Consider the following 20,452-nt stretch of genomic DNA (forward strand, 5'->3'; position numbering starts at 1 on the left):
GGAATCCCGGTGGCTACCGTAATGTGTTGTAAATGCACGAAAAGCTCCAATTTGAATCTTTTCAGCACTTTTGGAATTTTAATTGTATCTTGAACGGTTCAGGAATTATGGTAATGAGAAGTGCGCATGTCCAATCCCGTCTGCGGCCACAGGTTGGTATTGTGGCATTAACAGAGGGGTGCCGGCGGTCAGGGCTAGGGGCCCCCCAACACAAGGGGGCCCCAGGCGGCCGCCCTAATGGTAAAACCGCCTCTGGCAGCACATCCAGCATCCGACAGTCTGAATCATTTTTTCATTCTCCTGAAGTAGATGGGCGTGCCTTAGGCTCCGTATTGCAACACCACGCAGGATTTCATGAGTCCACACAATAACAAGCAATGAGAAAGATGGCTGCATGGTTTTTATCTGTTCTGTTTACATCGGCTATGAGGGTTCCAGGAAATGGCATACTGCACAAGACTTTTATTTTGAAAGTTTCCTGGTCGTTCCACTGATCAGCTGTGGAGTTTGGCGTGGTTTGGAAGCGCAGTGCATAAAAAATATCCTCAAAATGTAACGATAGTGTCCCTTCACTTCTGGGACCAAAATGTTCCACTTAGCTACCGGTGGAAAAGAACCAGTCCACTGCTAACTGTAGCGCAGTACAGTTTACTGTCATGTCCGGTGGAAAGGAGGCTTTAGGCAGACACCGCCTCCCCGTCACACAGGAGAAAATCATCTCAAGATCAGCTTTATTGTCAGTCATGAAATCCTCGGAAACCAGAACCTGAGATTTAATTTGACATTTGAAGAAAGAGTTAGCAGGACCAGATGATCGGGTCCACATGAATGTCACTGATGAGATGTTGGGTGCTGGGGTTGAGTTCATAAGTGCTTCAGCCCCCCTCCTCATCCTGTTAGCTGCAGTCTGACGCTTCAACGCCAGATGACACCAAATCTCCCTCAACATTTATGTAATTATGAAGCGATGCATCATCAGCAGAACAAGAAAACTGTAAAGTAGTGAGTTGATAGTTTTGCTCTGACTTATTTATGCACGTGGACACACGTGAAGAGCAGCGGAGGTTTTCCGAGGTCAGGTTTGTTTGAGCAGCAGCTCATAAATCCTGAGAAAATAAAAGAGTTCAGAGAAAATGAAAAAGTCCAAACGAGAATAAACAAAAACTCCAAGATTGTCTGTTTTCTTTCTAAATAAACACGGAGGGATTTCAGTATTTATGTTCCAGAGTTCTTTAATTACCCGTCCACCCACTCAAAACCGCTGGCCCAAACACGGTGGAAAGCTGGTCTTCTGTGAAATTTAAACAGAAAATCCCCCAAAACGAAAAGCTTTGAGCGAGCTCGCAGCATAAAATAAACTTTATTGAAGTTTCCTCAGGAACCAAACTCTGGGCCGAGCTGGCCCGGCCCATCTGGTGCAGCAAATGAAATGGCCCAACTCACCAGGGAGCGCGAGGAGAGAGAGAGAGAGAGAACGAGAGAGAGGAGGGGATGGTGAAGGGGTAGGAAAGGGGGAGAAGGGGGTCGGATTGAAAACAGATCAGCAGCCTGAAGATCTCAACACCACCGCATGTCTCCGAGAAAGAGAGAGAGGCCAGAGCGCGTTCCGGTCCAAACTTTCAGGCGCACTCGGGACTTTTTACGCATCATGTCAGTTTGCTGACAAAAGTGCGCAAACCCCGCAGAGTGCGCAAATCGGGAGGAGGATGGATTAGTAAAAAGTTCGAGGCGACCTGAACTGATCGCGCTCCGGGACGGAGGGAGGTGGAATGACCCGGAAAGTCGGTCCAAAACTTTTCTCTACTCGGTTCGTGGACAAACGAGTCAAGCCCGGTGTCGCTTCCGGTTTGGTTCTAGTTTAACGGAGTCCAGACAAAGTTTCTCCCCGGACACACAAAAGGAGATAGGAGCGAGGAAGAGGTTCGGCTGCAGGGAGAACCGGGTCAGTGAAGGTAGGAGAACTTCCTGTTGATTTAAAGTTTTGGTTCGGCCCGGCTCTCCTCCTGCGCGTCTGCGGCAGATGAGGCTGTTGGAGCTTCACGTCTGATCCGCACGTTGAACTTATCTGACATGAATCCCAGAAATCCTGCAACCCGATCCTCAGGAGGAGAAGTCGGGCCGGGTTTCTAGGCTTCGAACCTCCAAAAGTGTTCATCCTCACGCGCTCACGGCTTTAACTAGAGACAGAGCCGATTTTAGAGCCTCAGCAGCATCCGGGACATTAATGATGTTGATGAAACTGCTGTTTGTTCTGAAGTCACCAAACACTCAGCCTCGCGCGCTGCTAATGATCCCCACTCTCACGAGCCCCACTTTCCACGTACTGTGTGTGTGTGTGTGTGTGTGTGTGTGTGTGTGTGTGTGTGTGTGTGTGTGTGTGTGTGTGTGTAAAGCATCTGTAGAACCGCTGGATGGACCAATCAGGAAGAACATCTACACAGCTGATTAAGTTCTGGACTCATTCCAGATCAAGATGGCCTCCACGGCTCACACACCTCAGAAAACACAACAGGTGTCTCTCAGTCTTACAGACACGAGGCTCAGGTGTGACAGATGTGTGTGTGAGAGTTGCTCAGACCTCTGACCTCAAACACACCTCTGCATCATCTCTCACAAAGAAGAAACTTGGGTTTGAAACCTGGTTTGAGGAAAGAATTCCTTTTAGGAAATGAGATTCCTCTTGTGTTTTTCTGTATGTGTATTTGTGCAGCACAATATCAGAAAGCTGCGTTGATTGTAATTTTCTTCCACGTGATGCTTCTGCGTGAGGATCTGGCGGGCTCTAAACATGGGAAGTTGGATTTGTGGTCATTTATGAGGAAGATGTGGAAAAATATTATCTTTATTGTTCATCTCTGATGTCACTGAGCTGCAGAACTAAGCTGACACACACACACACACACACACACACACACACACACACACACACACACACACACACACACACACACACACACACACACACACACACACACACACACACACACACACACACAGACAGAAGATGCATGTGTGTGTTTTCCACTCCACACGATGATGAGGCAAGTCAGAGCTGAGGCTGATTTGCATGAGAAGAAAACCGCAAAAGTTTTAGTGCGTTTGGCTTTTGTGAGGAATGAAGAGTTCCAACAGTTCGGCCCACCGAGAGTGAAAGGAGAGAAGAATGGATGAGCCTATTCAGCTCATTCAGCCGGAGTTCAGGGGCTCGGCTCTGCAGCTCGGAGACCCTATAGTACCGTGTCACTTTCATCTCCTGCAGCCCCAGCCCCGTCCTCGGCTCTACACCCCGTTTTCACACATGGCCTCGGCGCCCAGGCCCCACTTTATTGATCTGCTCCTTCTTTTCTTTGCCTCTTTTCTGGAAATCTGCAGAAAATTTAATGAAGCAGATACTGGAAGGGGACTGACTGCTGTGTGTGTGCAGAGGGGTGGAGGGCTTTCAAAGGGAGGGGGCATTTTTCTAAAAGCAAATACCGATGAAGTCTAGCGTACAGGGACAGGGAGGAGGGCTGGAGGAGAGGGTGAGTGACTGAGGAGGGGGAGGAGTGCTTCACCACAACCACCGACCTCCTCCTCCACCTCCTTCACCGCCACAACCACCCACTCCTGCTGAGTAAACTCCAACGCTGGAATAAAAGTGTGAATGTCTTCAAACCCGAGCTCATCCTGCTCCCCTTCCACCTGTTTGGTGAAGCCAACTTCCTCTGAGTCTGGAGGCCTAGAAAAACCAGTTTAACCCTCTGAGACGTCCCACCAGACTGATAAACCACAGCTGAACTCCAGTGTCTCACTGGGATGAGCTGGTGTTATCCCAAAACATTCAGAGCTGTTGAAAACGTTCCCTTCGCGTCTGGAAGTCGTCACAGTTTGAGTCAGAGTCTGAGAAGCGTGGGCCGTCTTTAGGAGGAGCTGGAGACCAAACTGGGAACAAAATGAGACGTAATTAAAACCTTTTCCAGATCCTAATGAGTCCCAGAGGAGCAGCTTCCTGATTCTGACCTCTGACCTCTGATTGGATCTCCGTCCTGCTTCCTGCCGCTTCTTTTACAGCAGAAACTGAAATGAAACAACAACAATAATTATAAATGCGTTCTGTTCAAATGATGAAATGATCGTTTTTAACCTTCAGGCAGCAGGTCGAGCAGACCCCCCCCCGAATAAAAGTTAGATCAGACCGGGCCGGAGCTCTACGGTATCAGCTCCACACTCCAGGGCCGCTGCGTCTCTAGTTGTAGGTTTTCTACGTATTTGATACGTTTTTTATTCTGACGTTCAGGTTTTTGCCACCAGCCTGGATTCCTCTCTGCAGCAGAATCAGCTTCTGGACCCAAACGGGTCCGGCATGAGTTAACGGGTCCTTAATGGCCATTTAGACACGGCGGATGAAGAGGGTGGGGGCTGCAAAAGGCACGACGATTCGAGAGACGCCAACATGATCCGTCACTTCAGATGGAGAGAAAAGTGGGACTTCGAGATTCATCTGTAGAGCCCTTCAGTCCCTGTGTGTGTGTGCGCGTGTGTGTGTGTGTGTGTGTGTGTGTTAACACCCGCTGTTTCGCCCCTCCGTGGGCGTCCAGCTCTTCTGTCTGAAGTGTTTGAGGTTAACGAGGCACCCGTCACATCCGAGTACCGGTGTGAGGTTGTTCCTCGTGTTTCTGTTATCCCGCTGGACGACTAAAAGATCCGCGTGGAGCGCAGAGCCACACGGAATGACTCTGAGGCCCTCAGACGGCCCAGAGGCTGCTCTTTGGATGCCTCAAACGGATTTCAGAACATTTCCTGACTTCTGAGCTTTTTGTTGCCTTAAAGATTAAAAACAGAAATCGGCATCAGAGGATCTCAGATTAAAAGTCTGGATTAAAAGCTGCAGATTCCAGGAACTCCTTTTAGGAATGAAAGGAATTTGTTTTAAAACCACAACAAGGAAGTTTTTGTTATTCTTCTAAATGTAGTTCCAGTTAAAACTTGTCAGGACGTCGGTTCATCAAACTTTCCCGTTCAACTATTGATTTTCCGTCTGGTTTTGGGAAAGCGAGGATCGGATTAGAGGTCGATTGCTCAGTCACTGGAGAAACTCCCAAGAAGGAAAAGTGCTGCAGGAACTGGTCGTGTCAGGAAAACCAGCAGGATCCTTCTCTCTGGTCTGACCAGCAGAACAGATGAGTCCTGATGCATCATCAGCAACAGTCAGAACTTCTCATCCTGGACTTCTGAGCCCCTCACACACTCCTTAACTGACTCATCGGAAACCCGGTTTCCCAAAAGTGTTTTAGCTCCAACCTCATCATTGTCTCCGAGCTTACAAAGGAACAATGGCAGTCGGAGCTCTGAGGTCTTGTGGGGAAACTCTGCCCAGGTCACGGGAGGTCAGCTCATCAGTGGGAGGGGGAGGGGGAACGGTGGGACACATTTCATTATCTCAACTCCAGATAAACTCCAGGGACAATGGAGAGGGACCGGTCCTTTCTTTGGTCACATTTCACAGCCTGGACCGTCAGATTAAACAAACCTGTAAAGATCACCAAAATAAAACACCAGGAAGTAAAAGTTTAGCCTGATTCATCCGTAAATCATCAAATCCCAGCTCAGATTCAGGGCGACCAACGGCGCCAGCGTCTTTTGGTTTCCGTGAGTTGGAAGTTTGACGTGACTTTGGGAAGACTTGGAGAACGAATGAAGAAATGTTCTCACTGCAGCAAGCTCCTAAACTGGGAGGCTGAGCACAGCTCTAAGGGTTAAACAAAAGCTGGAATACTGGGAAAATCTGGAATTAGAAGAGTTTATTTTATTCTGATGGATGAAAATGATCAGATGATCCATTTTAAATAGATGAAGCCTTTGATGTGGATTTACTCCCAGATGACCTCTAGGAGACGTTCTACCAGTTTTTTTTACTTTTGTTTACTTACCTGCCAGCTGACTGAGGCGGAGGCTGGCATCCATCGGAACGCCGGAGCCACAGAGCTGCAGCTGCAGAGGAAAACCAGTTTGTGCTCCTAGCTGTGGGGTTTGTGTTGGGATCGGGGGGGGGGGGGGGGCAGTTTGTTAGCTGTGATTTACTCCCGGCCCTCCCATAACTACAAAGCCAGCGGAGCCTCCAAGGCTGGGCTGTTTGGTCTGCGTCTCCTACAATTCCATACGACGGGAGATATTAGATCCCGAACGGCGCTGACTCGCTGCCAGGCCACAGACTCCTCTCAGATTGGAGCCTGAGACGGGAGACGGGGTGCATCGGGAGTTGAGTTTGGATAAAGGAACATGTGGATGTCTTTAGGGTCTGGTTCTGAAACCTTCCCCTCCTTCTCCTCCTCCCTTAGTCACATCAGCTCGTTAGGGAAAGGTAAAACCATCCCTGTGCTCCGGCGGCTCTCAGAACCACCCCACAGGTCAACAGGTGGTCTCAGTCCAGCAAACAGGAAGAACCACCATTCCTCTTTTTATCCCAGGTCCAGTTTGGGAATGTAGAGTTATTAAAACAGTTGGAATGACACCTAAACAGGTCTTTGTGATCCCATGTGAACCAAAACTGGACTTTTAGTATAAAATCTGAGAATAAAAACATTCTGAAGGTCCTGTGGTTTTTGCTTTATGGGTCAGAACCAGAATCATTTGGTGCTCCTGTTTAAGACCAAAGTGAGACCTCACCTGGTGATGTGCTTTGTCAGCTGCTGTGGACCCGTTCCCACAATAACACATGACCTCCTGAGACCCCCCCCCCCCCCCCCCCCCCCCCACTAAAGGCCTCAGAACCAACCAGGGAGAAACAGCAGCTGGTCCAACGGGCCCACGACCCAGAGCCACACATGCACCGTCAGCATTCGGCTTAAATCATGTGATCGCAAACGAGACGGGAAAAGATCCGGTTCTGCTCACCGTCCCGTTAGAGAGACTGACAGCTGAAACCATCAGGAGCGAGTGTGAACAACACGTTTAGGATGAACGACCTCCGACAAATGTTCAGAGAGGAAGCCGCCTCGGATCAGCAGCTGTGGCTGTTCTCACTCACACACACACACACACACACACACACACACACACACACGCACGCACGCACGCACACACACACGCACAACCACACACACACGCACAACCACACACACGCACGCAGCACACACGCACGCACACACACACACCCACACACACACACACGTGCACAACCACACACACACGCAGGCACCACACACACCACACACACACGCACGCAACACACACACACACACACACACACACACACACACACACACACACACACACACACACACACACACACACAACATCAGGAGAGTCTAGCAGGCAATCCTGAGAGGGAAACCGGCATTCCCAATTTTTAGGTCGGTTTTGCACCTGAGACTCTGGTTCTGACCCAAACCTTACTTCACTGATCTAATGAAGGTGTTCCCTCCATCCCATTCCTGCTGCATCCCATTCCTGGTGCTGAGATCCATGTGATAAAACGATGATTCTTCCTTTGGATCAGGACCAACAGGTCAGAGATAATTGTATAAAAGTTTTAATCCTGCGCCTGAATAAACCTTGGATCAGGGTCAACCTGTGGATGGTTTCTTCCTGCTGAGGATGAAGGACTACAGAGGAGAAACTCCACATCTGGTTTGTGTTGACTGAGCAAGAAAAAGAGATCAACCACAGGAAATTACATTTACTAGCAGGAAAGGTCAGTTTGAGGGGAGAAGTCGTCCTCACAGCTTCTCTCTGCTGTTTTAGAGCCTTTAAAATCACATCAGCTGTTCGCTTCTGCCCGCTCGGATCTTAGGCTCCAGCAAACACTTGGGAGGAGGAGGGGTTTATTTTTAGATGACCATAGTTTGCGTTTTTGAGTTCAGGAGCGTTTGTGTTGTTTCAGCCTCTAAATCGTGCGAACAGATAATGTTCTGACCCCTCAGACAAGTGATTCACCGTGATTCACCCACAGAGAATGCGGCCTGTTTTAGTCTCAACTTGTCCTCTCGTAAAGGTCCCTGGAGCTCGCCGTCCGGTTAGCTGGATCACCTGTCAACAAAAACATTCCTCTCCTGGTTCCGTCTGTTCTGCACGAAGAACGTCAAGCTTTCAACACATCAAAGCAGCAAGAGGCCGTTTAGAAAAGCACCAAATACAAACGTCTTCGGTTACGTTTGTAGAAAGTTTGAAATTTATGAGGAAGGAAACGCTCCGCTGAAGAGTTTAGCAAAGGTCCTTTAATTAGCAGCAACAATTATCGGTTAGTTCGAGTCAGACCCGGTTCATTTAAACCAGCTGAAGAAACTAAATTAAACCCAAATGAGTAGAGAGTGTTGGTTCAGTCAGTAAATGCTAGATTGTTGTCAAAAGCCCAAAGAATTCCCGCTGAGGTGGTTAACGTCTTTTCCTGTCCAACCTGGCACCACCAGGTCCGACGCCATCCACCTGTCAGTTACAACATTCCAACATTCCATGTTTGGTCTTCAGCTTCCAAGGAAATCAGTGTTCCAAGGTCAAGGCTGAATACCTCGGTTTCAAGTCGTGTACGTGGACTCTGGAATGCCTGCCCTTACCGGCCCTTGTATGGGATGCATCCCAACAGCGGTGCGTTCATAACGAGTTTGTCCAGCAGGCATCAGACCTGGTTTAGGTTTAAAATACAATGAATGTGGTCCCCCGAGAACTCTTCACTCTATTCAGGAGTTCTGGAATTTTAATTTCTCCATTTTAGATCCAGTATTGGTTTGGAGGCTGGTGACAACATCCGACCATCATGACATCAGAGGTTTTATCCTAAAGGTGCAAAAATACTGATATTTTAATGTTTAAGACCGGTAAAAAAAAAAAAACAAGTCAAAGTTTAGGTGCAACAAAAAATCAGCCAGTTTTGGCTGTTTTTGGTTCAACATTGTTGAGAGGAAGCAACACAAATACTGACTCAACTCCGATGAACGCTAACAAAAACAGCTTCTTGTGAAGGTTTTTACTTCCAGAGTCATTATTTTAACCAATTCTGCAAGTTGGGGTTCTCCGGGTAGAAATCAGCGTCAACTCGGTACTCGGTATCGGCCCTTAAGGCCAGAATCGGTGCATCTTCAAACAAAGAAGTTTGTAATCTTAAACCTGTCCAAGATAAGCTTGTGTTTTCAGTGAAGACACATCAACCAGGCCCATACTCAGACATGTGATGGTGGTTTTGTTCACCTGCATGAACATCACCTTCAGAAACCCGAGCAGAGAGGTCTGCAGGTGGCATCGGGGCAGCAGACCTCACTTATCCATCTCTCCAGAGTCTGCCAAGTGAGCAGAGTGTGCGGCAGCAGTTGGTGAGCCTCTCAGTAAATGTGCACAAGCTAAATGTGCGGGTTTGTCTGCATGTTGGCAAGAAACTGAGCCTACCAGCATTGCATCCACTGAAAGATAGGAAGGAAGAAAGTAGGGAGAGCAAAGCCTGGAAATCTTCAAATCAAGAGGGCCTCTTTTGATGTGTGTTTGCATTCCTTTCAATGTTGGTGAAAGGGGAGCTGTAGAGCGGTAGTGGAGGAGAGGAACACTTGAAACTGAACGAGGCGCTAAGAAAAACACACACCAGGTCTCATAACAAAGTCCAGCGAGCTTGAGACAAAAGGGGGTAGAAAGTAAATTAAGTGGAGGAGTGGAAGAGGAGGTTAGAGAGGAGAGAAGACAGTATTTAGAAAAGAAACGTCTGGAAAAGGACAAAGAGAATTCCTGACCCAATTACAGATTCCTCTGACCTTCCCTGTTTGGGATATCTGGACTGTTAATCTGGAAATGAGCAAAAATGTTAATTCACTCTGGAAAACATCTTCAATCATCCTCTGATAAGGTTCACCTCGGAGTAAACACAACTGACGCTGCAGATAATAAAGTTAGAATAAAATAACGTGAGGTCATGTGATGAGAAAATAAAAAATCGATGACTACATGTTTTTAGACGTACCTCATGGCCAGATTTATGCTGGTTCTTTCCTCCTGAAGGAAGGATTGAAGTTTGCTGCCCTTTTCCCTCTGTTTTCCTCTGTCTGGTTTAGGGCTGCAACTAACGATTATTTTCATAATCGATTAATCTGTCGATTATTTTTTCGATTAATCGGTTTGTTATTGTTTAGCTATTTAACCTATACAAGTGATGAATACATTTCAGTTAAGAAAAAGAAAAACATAAGAGAATTGTGCAGTTGACTGCAATCTATTTTATTGCACATGAACACAGTCAGCGGTGTAAAATGAGCTAACCAGTGCAAAATATCAGTCCAGAATAATTTTTGGCATAAAAATATAAGAAGTAAATTCCATAAAAAATAATGTAGAATCTAGAATAGAGTTTGTAAGTGGTATGCATTGCTGGGGGGTGAGTGTCTTGTTCCCCATGTAGTTGTCCATCGTTGCTTGTTTTTTTCTGCATAAGAAACACAAATTGACTGACATAAGTACACATATAAAATAAAGCAGCACACACACTACAACACTAAATCAATATTACATTATTTGAATTAATTAACAATATACAGTGATCATTTATTTTGACAAAAATGTGTTGTGAGGCATTTTACAGTGTTAGACAGTAAAACAGCCTTTTAATAGTAAAAAAAATGACTTTCTGAATGTCTCCTGTATTTAAAAATCGAAAGCGTACATTATATTCACCTGGACACAGCTCGTCTCTATATTTTTCTCCGCAGAGTTGTCCTTTTTTGAATGAGGAACATAGTTATGGGTTTGTGCCGTTTTTCTCTTAACGAGAACATTCTTATAAACAGAAGTGCTAAATTTGGCAAGCGCATGATTCACAACACGGAGGAGATTCACGATTGCATCTAGTCAATCAGAAGTACAACACCGTAGACTGACGCGGCAAAAAAAAAAAACATGTTTAACATCCACTATAACGAACTCAGCTCCTAAATTTGATCTGCGTTAGCTTGTTTATTTTCTGTTACTTACCGGATTCACCGGACTTTCCTCTGCTGCATCAGCCCCCACATGTTTTCGTCTCAAATGTTCACTTAGGGACGTCGTGCTTCCGTGCCATGCTAGATGGTTTTTGCATATTTTGCAGGTCACCCATCTTTTCATGACATCTAGAGTGAAGTGCTCCCATACGCGTGAGGTTTTTGTCCGGGGTTTCTCTTCAGTTTTGTCGTTTCTATTTTTCTTCCGTATTTCTTCTTGTTCCGCCATCTCTCACAGCAAGATGCGTGTCAGTAACGTGTTATGTCATGAAAACCGATGGCACTTTTTGGCTCGTTTCTTCTTCTACGGCTCCACTGGTAGATCAGTGGCTCATTACTGCCACACACTGGCGGCAAATTTAACAGATTGTAACCAATGTCAGATTGTGGTAAAAAATTGACTTTATGCGGTAAAATATGATTATTAAACAACTAATCGATGACTAGAAAAGTTGTTAACTATTTTAAAAATCGATTAAATCGATTAGTTGTTTCAGCTCTAGTCTGGTTCGATGGTGTCTCTTTGGTGAAGCACATTTGTAGTCCTGTACTTATTTTCACACAAAACCTAAAATAACGTTTCCCCCGTTCAAAAATGAGTGATTTCTTATTAAAAGAATGTGTCTTTAAAATGAACAAACATCTGATGTGGGTGGAATCCGGTTAACCGGCTATTAACCGTTAAGGGATCATGCCACTAGCGTGCATCTCTAGTGTTTACTGAAGCAGGTCTCTTGGGGCCGCTGCACCGTGTCCCTGCGCCTTGCTGCGGTGTTTTATCCTAATGTAGACCCAAGTCTACTCCTGTAATTCCTACTTTATTGTTTTCATTTGGAGTCGATTCCAGCTCAGTGGACTAGCGGTAGTGTCCACCCTGGGACTGGGAGAACGGCGTTCATATCCCGGTCGGGTCGTACCAAAGACTTTAACAACGGGACCCAACCCCTCCCTGCTTTAACACTCAGCATTAAGGGGTTGGATTGGAGGTTAAACCACCAAATGGTTCCCGAGCGCAGCCGCAGCTGCAGCTCACCGCTCCCCCAGGGGATGGGTCAAAGACGGAGAACAAATGTCACACACGCATCAGTGTGTGTGACAAGTAATGGGGCTTTAACATGACTGAGTCCTTTTCGTGGCTTTTTTACACTAAATGCTAGTTGTTACCATTCACTTAAAATGTTAATGCTAAGCTAAAGCTAGCATAATACTGCCAGATTAGGACAAAGATTGGTGGAATATGTCTTTAATCTCGTCACTCCGTGGTTTCAAAGGCAGAAACCTCTCAACAGGTTTCCACGAGCGGTGTGGCTCTGTCTCGTCCTGATCGAGTCGTCTCGCAGCCTTTCTTGTGATTAGTTATGATGTTTTAAGACAACAGGCGTTTATTCCAGGATTGACTTCCTGGGAGTGGTGCCGGTGTCACCTGGCCGTAACCTGGTTCTGGTCACAAGACTCCTGTTGAAGTGGGCTGCCCAGCCAACCAGAAGATGAGAAAAGAAGCACACCCTAGCTGTGTGTTCACCTTTGGCCCCTGCCATCTGTCAGCCTGGTTCTGACACCTGTACCAGCCCGTCAGTCCCTGTCTTCGGAGCCATGCGGGTCGGGACACTCGGTGAAGGGGGGTGATGTAAGAGAGGTGGTGATTGAGGTGAAGTTGGGGCCATCTTTAATAACAAATAGAGCATCTTTTATTGTAATGTTACTAAAATGGCTTGTTGTTGTTTCTGGGCCTCTACAGGTGTCGTACCCGCACCCCTCTTCCTCTGAATGTTGGCTCAAAGTTCAGAGGCAACTAGAAAGCAAATAGTTGGCATGCTGTAAAAGCTCGGAGAGGGCTATTAATGCCATGCCAGATGTTCATCAGATGGTGATGTTAAGGGGAGGATGTGTGGCTTTTCTTTAGGAGGAAGAATGCTTGAAAGGCGGGTTGTGTTGCTGCCGGCGCTGCTGTATTCATGGGCACCATTTCTCTGAGCCAACTCCAAAAAACACTTCCCCCTGTGTCCGAGCCTGAGCCCGATACAGGCCCAGGAAAGAGCAAAGTAGATCCTAGCGCCGAAGTCATGTCAGCGCCGGCGTTGGTTCCCGAACACGGCGGCGAGCTGGTGGATGTGTTGGCAGCAGAAAAACCCCACGGCAGATGCATCCCAAAGCTGTTAGTGGCCACCTCTAATCGGCTTACGCTGGCTCGGTGACAGGTGATTGGCACCTTCCGTGGGTCAGAAACACTCGGGAATAAACTCGCCTCACAATTACGGCCGACATGTTGGAAATCCCCAGGAACCAGAGCAGAACCCAGATCCATCCCAGCTTTTCCTTATTGTGGATTTTTATCCTGCCTTTTGAATGTAAGCCTTTAGTTTTTGTTCTTATGTCCAAGATTAAAACGTCCCACTGAGCTTGCTGATGCTGATCAGCTGTGGCGGCCATCTTTTAGCAGGTTGACTTCAAAGATGAATCCGTTTTATTGAGTTCCATCAAAATCCCTCCATGTGATTATTATCCTATAAGCATGATTCAGATATAAATAAGTTTTAATGTGTTTTTAATTTGTTTTGTGTCTTTTGGAGGGAAAACAAGCTAAAATCCTGGTTGTTTCATTTTTATAAGACATAAAAACAACATAAAAGTCGTGATTAAAGGTGTGGAACACTGAAAAATAATGTTTAAATGATCGTTTCTGATTCTAACGGGTCTTTCTGAGTGTTTCATGCTGGCTGAACATGAAAATAGTCTCCTACACATATCTCCTGCAGTAGCTTCTGATAGAAAACAGACGGAGAAGCTCTAGGATTAGTATGACTCACGAGGCATTCTTACAGGAGACCGCTGCAAAACCACTCCAGTAACTAAATATAAATGACTTGTTTGTTTTTACCATGACATCTTAAATCTGTTGTGCCTGATGACATCACCTCCTCTGATTGTTTGATGTCAGTAGTTACATCGCCGCAGCGTTGTCGGAGCGTGTTCTCTCTCTGGTGTGTGACAGCAGGTGGAAATCCAACAAGAGAGCTGGGTTGACTTTTCCTTTTCAGGCCTGTTGGATGGTGGGAAGGGGTGGGGTAGTGTGTGTGTGTGTGTGTGTGTGTGTGTGTGTGTGTGTGTGTGTGTGTGTGTGTGGTGGGGGGGGTCCTATTTGCTCTCTGTAGAGGATGATCTTGTAGGTCCCACCAAGTCAAACAAGTGGCATGTTGCCAAGTCATCGAGCTTTTCACACAGACGTGAGGAGGTATTGACACTGTGTGTGTGTGTGTGTGTGTGTGTGTGTGTGTGTGTGTGTGTGTGTGTGTGTAAAACCTCAGCGCTAAGTGCCACTCACATCTAAAATTGGAGCACAGCGAGCTGTGTGTGCCGTCACACACAGGAACCAACACTTCCTTAAACTTTGGATTATTTTTGTAAATCTTGGATGAAATAAACTGAAGTTCTGTCAAAAACATGGAAACAAAAGATGAATCAGAACTATAAATTATTCACACACATTCCTTAGACTCATGAACACAACATAAGCATTCACATAACATCATGTTTGGAATGGCCATGACCATATTTGGAAACAGGAAGAACAGAAGTGATTATTGAGGTTTGACCTTGTTGAGGATGGTGTCGGACACACACACACACACACACACACACACACACACACACACACACACACACACACACACACACACACACACACACACACACACACACACATTAATGACTGTTTCTGTGTTTTCACTGGTCTTAATAATTTGTCACTAACTCGATCAGCTGGTCCCGACCAGCTGCTGCTGTAGATGTAAATCACAGCACTTCCTTCCCCACATGATGTCTTCCTCATGTTAACATCTCTCCCTCCTCTGCAGCTTGTGAAGGAAATTAAAAAGCAGCATGGAAACTTCAGCTCCGACGGCCACCGACAAGAAGGAGAGTAAAGCTTCTGGTCTGGATGGAAGCAGCTTCTCAGAACTCCCCAAAAAGCCGTCGCCGACCACTCTGACCAGAGGTACCGCTGGCTGCTTCTCTCCTTCCTGAATGTTGCCGATCCGGTCTTGGTGCTGTACGGTGAAGCATTAGGGTTTCCCGGGTAAATATCTGGCTCCGACCCGGAGACCGGGGCATGTTTCTGAGATGTCAGAGACAGGCTGATAAAAAAAAATGTTATAATGAGGCCGAAAGACCTTGTTCTCACCTCCCGAGTGTAAATTTCATGAATTACTAAAACTGTGCTGGCGAAGCAGTGGACGGCTGAGATGGGGAGGGGGGTGTCTTTGAAATGCTAACAAGATGTCGTATGACATTGTGGCATTCTTTCTGCTTAATGATGGTGTTGGTGGCCTGCCACAGCAGGAGCATTAATTGTTTAGGGATGTGTGGAGAGAAACTGGGGCGTCGCAGAAGCTGGCACCTCCACAAAAGGGCCACAAGTTCTTCAAACAGGAAACGAAAACACTGCTGCTTGCTGGGTGAATTATTCACGTGGTTATGACCAGTGTGCCACGCGGGCTGTCAGGGTTGGACCTCGCGCCACCCGAAGGCTGCGCCCATCAGGGGTTACTTGTGCACGTGAGGTAGCTCACAGACTGCAGGGTGTCAAGGATTCCCTCAATGAAGGCTTATAATTAACATATGAGCGCTCGTGTTTTCATTAGAGCGATGGAAACTCTTCATAATGAGGCTGGAGGATCATGTGGGGCCTCCGAGGTAGCGGTGGTATAAATTACTAACGATTCAGTCGGTGGACGCTGAACCAAAGCCCTCTGGAAGACGGCTGGCAGAGACGGAGGGTCCACCACAGGATCCGGTTAATGACGGTCCTGGTGGCCTGCCATCACGGAGCCCGCTTCAACACAGGGACAGGAAAAGTAGGACGGCGATTCTCACAATGTTGATTCTCTCCTTGTACACTCATTCTTTCTCTGTATGTGATGTGGAATTAGCATACCAGTGATGTGGAAAAACATGGAGCAAACATTTACATCAAGCTGCAGCAGACTGCATTTTCTCAAGTTAGGAGAACCAGAAATTATTCCAGAACTTCCAAAGTCGGGAAATAATCAGCAGACTTTCAAAAATGAAAACAAAAAAAACTTTGTGTCACCGCAGGCAAACATGTCTCCGTTAGCTGTGAGAGCATTACGTGTCTGAGGAAACGAGAATCCAGGGAAATGATCTGATGTTCCGATAACGAGGACTCTCTAAAACTGTTTCTGATTGGTCTCTGTAGTAAACTTTCTACCTGGGTCATACAGTACTCTGGTTCTGTAGTATCAGAACACTTACTAGTTCACAGTATCAGAGGAAAGTTTTCCTCTCCGGGCATCAGGAACCCTCCTGGGATCCCAGTTCAGTTTCTGGGAGTGGAGAGGGAAGAGCCGGAGACCGAACGGAGAATGAAACGAAGATGAAGCGGGAACAAACGTGACTCTTCGCAGATTCCGACTCGGTGAGATTCCAAATAAAAATGAGCAAATTTTCTCCAAGTTGTCGTGATTCCAGCTGGTCTCCAGCTCCTCGGGTCAAATAACGTTCTGCAGGTTTGGTGCCTCGAGCTTTGGAACAGAACAATAACGAGGTCCCTCATCCCGAGACATCTTTGCTCCGTAGAAGCCCGGCTAGCTCGTGTTTCAGCGGGACGCTCCTCGTCCTGCTTCAGTATGAATGCATGAGGGTGTATTTGGAATGTCCTGTCAGGAACTTCCTCGTGGTTTTAAATGGACACCCACATGTGTCAACGAGGCGGGTTTCCACAGGCTTGGCTGCTGCAACCAGACACCCCCCTTATCCCAGATGTACAAGTCTGTGTCGGCAGTCGTGAAGAGATACTGAAATCATGTCCAAGGAAAACCTGTGACCAGCATCGCCGGCCCAACCCGTGGAGGAATCGCTGTCCACGTTGTTTTGTTCTCCTCCACTGAGTTGTTGAAGTAACTAAGCTCAGTAAGATTCACAATTCCTGGATGTTGGAATACATTTTTCCCAGATTCAGTTCAGGTCAAATATTCTTCAGCAGACAAACAAGATATTTACCAAACATCCGACCAACCTTCAGAAACCGGATAAACGTCTACAGCGGCATGACGGTTGGAGTCAAACCAAGATGGCCGCTCCAGCGGCGTGACCTAAACACCGATGTGGCTGAAATCAGTCACTGAGCTAACGTCTGAAGCTCAGAGAGTTCTACAAACTTTAACCATTGAAGTCACGCCATGTGGTCTTTAAATATTCCCAACCTTAGTCATCCATCCCGGGAGCTGATGGAGAAAGCATTCCCTGATGTCAGAATCTTTGGTTTCTGAATAAGAATTCACCCTGTAGCTGGCCCCTCCTCAAGTCTGGTCCTCCTGAAGATTTATCAGGGCCTGCTGGTCTGCTTCAGGCGGGTCCCTGTAATGTAGATCGATGAAGAGGAGAAGTCCAGCATCATTAGTCTTCCAGGCAGCCGAGCGTGGAAGGGTGATAAGGAGCCGGGTGTTAATCACAGTTATCGTTGGTAAGTCTTGGACCGAAAGTTCTCCGCTGGGGTCTCTGGCTGCCCTTTCTCTGTAACGTGCTCTGGAGTGGGTCACAACCCACCCACCCCACCCCCACCACAGCCATAGCTCCCCATCCACAGGCCTACTCCAAAGGGATGGCCACTAATCTTCCTGAGAAAAAGATTTCTGCTTTTCTTTCTTCGCTCCCAGATGAGGCTGCTGCTCTGGAGGTGGAGGTGGGGGTGGGGGTTCTCAGTGGCCGGGGTTATGCAGGGATGAGTGCATTCATGCCAGACCCTTGTGCCCCCCAACTCATCAGTTTTCCACCTTCATCCTATGAACCAAAGATGTTGTTGTCCGAAGCCCAAAAGAGCTGAACAATAAAACGGCCACACGTTCCAGAGAACAGGCCTCGGCTCCAAATCCGGACATATTTGTGTCTTCAGCACCGAGGGAGCATCAGCTCTATCAGGTGTCTTCTAACATTTCATAACAGCATATCAATAAATCTTCTCCTGATACTCGAAGAGCTACAAGCTTACAGGAAAGCCTATTGACCAAGTCCAGATATGCTTTGTTTTCCTGTCAGGAACGCGGCTGTTGTCCAAGAACCCCTCCATCTCAATCCCGGAATAACTTTCGGTCATTTCTGTGTCTCAAGCACAACTCCATCATCTCCTAGAATTAGTTCAGAATACAACATTATGGTTGGTTGACACAAAATGGGGCATTTTCCCATTTCCTGATGGTCTAATTAGTCATCATAGGGTTAGCATAATGCTAAGTGCTAATGCTGAATGTGTTCCAGCCATTCTGGAGACTGCTACTGAACAGCCTCTGTTCAGAGAAACAGAGTTTACATCCCAGCAGTGGGTGGGGCTGGAGGGTCCGCTCGGACCACCTTTTTATTTTATGACAAATAAATGGCTCAAATAATTTAGCTCTTTTAAAAATAGAAATTAGTCTGTTTTTGAAGATCTGAGCTGTTTTAAGAGGACAAACACTCAGACTAGCTGTTAGCTCATCAATCCTGAGGGACATAAACTCTCAGCAGAACCTGTTTACATCGGATAGATAGGGAATATTTTATTGCAGAAACAAACTAGGGAATGACGGAAATCCCAGCTGATGTTTGTGAAACTCCGTCCTATTCCTGTTGTTCCCATCAGCAGCAGGGGCCTCATTTATCAAGCTTGCTTACACACACACACACACGCGCGCGCGCACATGCACGCACACACACACACAGCCTGAAGCGCAGAATATGGAATGCAGAATATCAGCAAGGGGACAGATTGAGACAGAACATCATGCGTCTGTGACAGCGTGTGTGTCCTGTCACTGTGACCCGATTGATCATGCGCCCTGGCTACTTGGACAAGTGAGATCTCCATTTGGCTGACTGGTTAGCGTGCGTGACTTTCACCCGGGAGTCTGGGGATTGAATCCTGATTGGACCATTGTTTTTATATCTGCCACAGATCTCTCTGAAGAATTCACAACATTGACAGCTTCAGCAACGCTGTGCCACTCTGTGGATTTTCTCTTATTTGTTTTGCAAAAGCACTTCCTTTCATTTCTCCACCTCACCCACAGGTACCTCAACTCCTGCTTCTGTGAAATAGCGCTTCCTTGATCTGCCTTGATCTATGGCCGCCATGTCATTGGCGGAGCGCTGCAACAGCCGGCTTATGTATATACATGAGAACCACAAGGCACTTTGCATTGACTATTTGTGGCAGTAAGTGGGCGTGGTGAGGGCGGGATGTGACTAAAATGCAGCTGAGAAACATTCTCGTTAGTCTCTGATTTATGAAGCGGAGATTGCGTGCAGCTGTGTGTACTCCATGTTTGATAGATCACACACCTGATGGGTGTAAGAACATTGTTTTTGCTGAGCTTAAGTACGGTTTTAGTAAGGATTCTACGCCATGTTTGATAAATGAGACCCCTGGCCTTTAGGTAACAAATATGACTTTTTAAAACCAATATTACTGAAATAGCGTGCTTTTCCTTTGGAGGCCTTTTCCTAACATTGGAGTTAGAGCCGACATTCCTCTGTGTTTACAGGCTTTGGAGAGGAGTTGGAGGCAATATATGGATGCTTTTAGGGATTAGACAAGAGTTTTCTCCCTTTCCCCAGAGTCCCTTCATACTTTTTTTTTTGTTTCTTCTCCCGTTTCCCAGCCTGTGACATCCATCTTGTTTTGTTTATGGGACTGTTGGGAATGCTCTCATCGAGGTGCCCGTTCGCTCTTCATCTCTTCCTTCTGCTGCGTTTTATCACACCACTTGTTGAAAGTTCTGCGTGTGTGCTTGTGCATGGCGAGTCTCTCTGACCCGTCGTGACCTTTTGTATCCGTCTGAGCCGAGCTCCCGGTCTGCTCCGTTCCTCTGATAATGTTGCCCGAGCGCTCACAGTTCAAGGGAAGCAAAATAAACGTCTGAGGAGTTCCAACGTGGTGAAACAAAAATGTGTGCTAGCTGTAAACACGGGCTGGAGGCCTTCTGTAAACAGGCCTGGGTCCTACGGCTGACTCGGTCTAAAGGTGGACTGTTTGTGGCCAGACTCTTCCGGTTCTTACTCCCAGCTGTGGTCCGGTCCGCCCTCGTAGGAACGCTGTTGGAGCAAACGAGCTCCAGGAAAGGCTCTCTAACCAGATGAGTTTTGGGTGTCGTAGGGAATTGATTTTTGCCATCAGTGAATTCCCTGATGAGGGAAACTTTGCTTCTTGTAATTACAGATCTAAGGTTTCAGCCTCTAGGAACACTTAGTGATGAGCCCGATTGCTCCGAACGGCTCTGGATCGACTTCGGCACAGGCAGAGGAGTTCCATAAACGTTCCTGAGAAAATAAACGTCTAAAATGTTTTTTTCATGGAGGGTGAGTCTCTGTGGCCGCGACAATGGCCTCGGTCCAGAGACGGGACCAGATGCGTTCCAGCAAACGGAACCACAACTAAAATAATCAGAGGAGTAAATAACAGACTCCAGGAGAACTGACCGGATCCAGCTCCGTTTATAGATGCTCCCGAACAAACGGCAACGGCTGAAAAA

The 20,452-nt window shown here is 46.9% G+C and overlaps 1 protein-coding gene across 3 annotated transcripts in view; it reads left to right on the forward strand.

The window, feature by feature from the left end:
• Positions 1 to 1,493: 1,493 nt before the first annotated feature.
• The window catches only part of gli2a (GLI family zinc finger 2a), a 78,924-nt gene continuing 59,965 nt past the window's right edge, over positions 1,494 to 20,452 (forward strand). The window contains exons 1-2 of one of the 3 annotated variants that reach the window (XM_015954999.3): positions 1,494 to 1,952; positions 14,786 to 14,925. In XM_015954999.3, the coding sequence (XP_015810485.3) occupies positions 14,811 to 14,925 (115 nt within the window). In that variant the 5' untranslated portion in view covers positions 1,494 to 1,952; positions 14,786 to 14,810. Of the gene's footprint in view, positions 1,953 to 14,244; positions 14,926 to 20,452 lie in introns of those variants that run through there. The other 2 variants (XM_054751278.2, XM_070552939.1) reach the window with 2 other exon arrangements.

This window comes from Nothobranchius furzeri, chromosome 7, assembly GCF_043380555.1.
Source record: "Nothobranchius furzeri strain GRZ-AD chromosome 7, NfurGRZ-RIMD1, whole genome shotgun sequence".
NCBI lineage: Eukaryota > Metazoa > Chordata > Actinopteri > Cyprinodontiformes > Nothobranchiidae > Nothobranchius > Nothobranchius furzeri.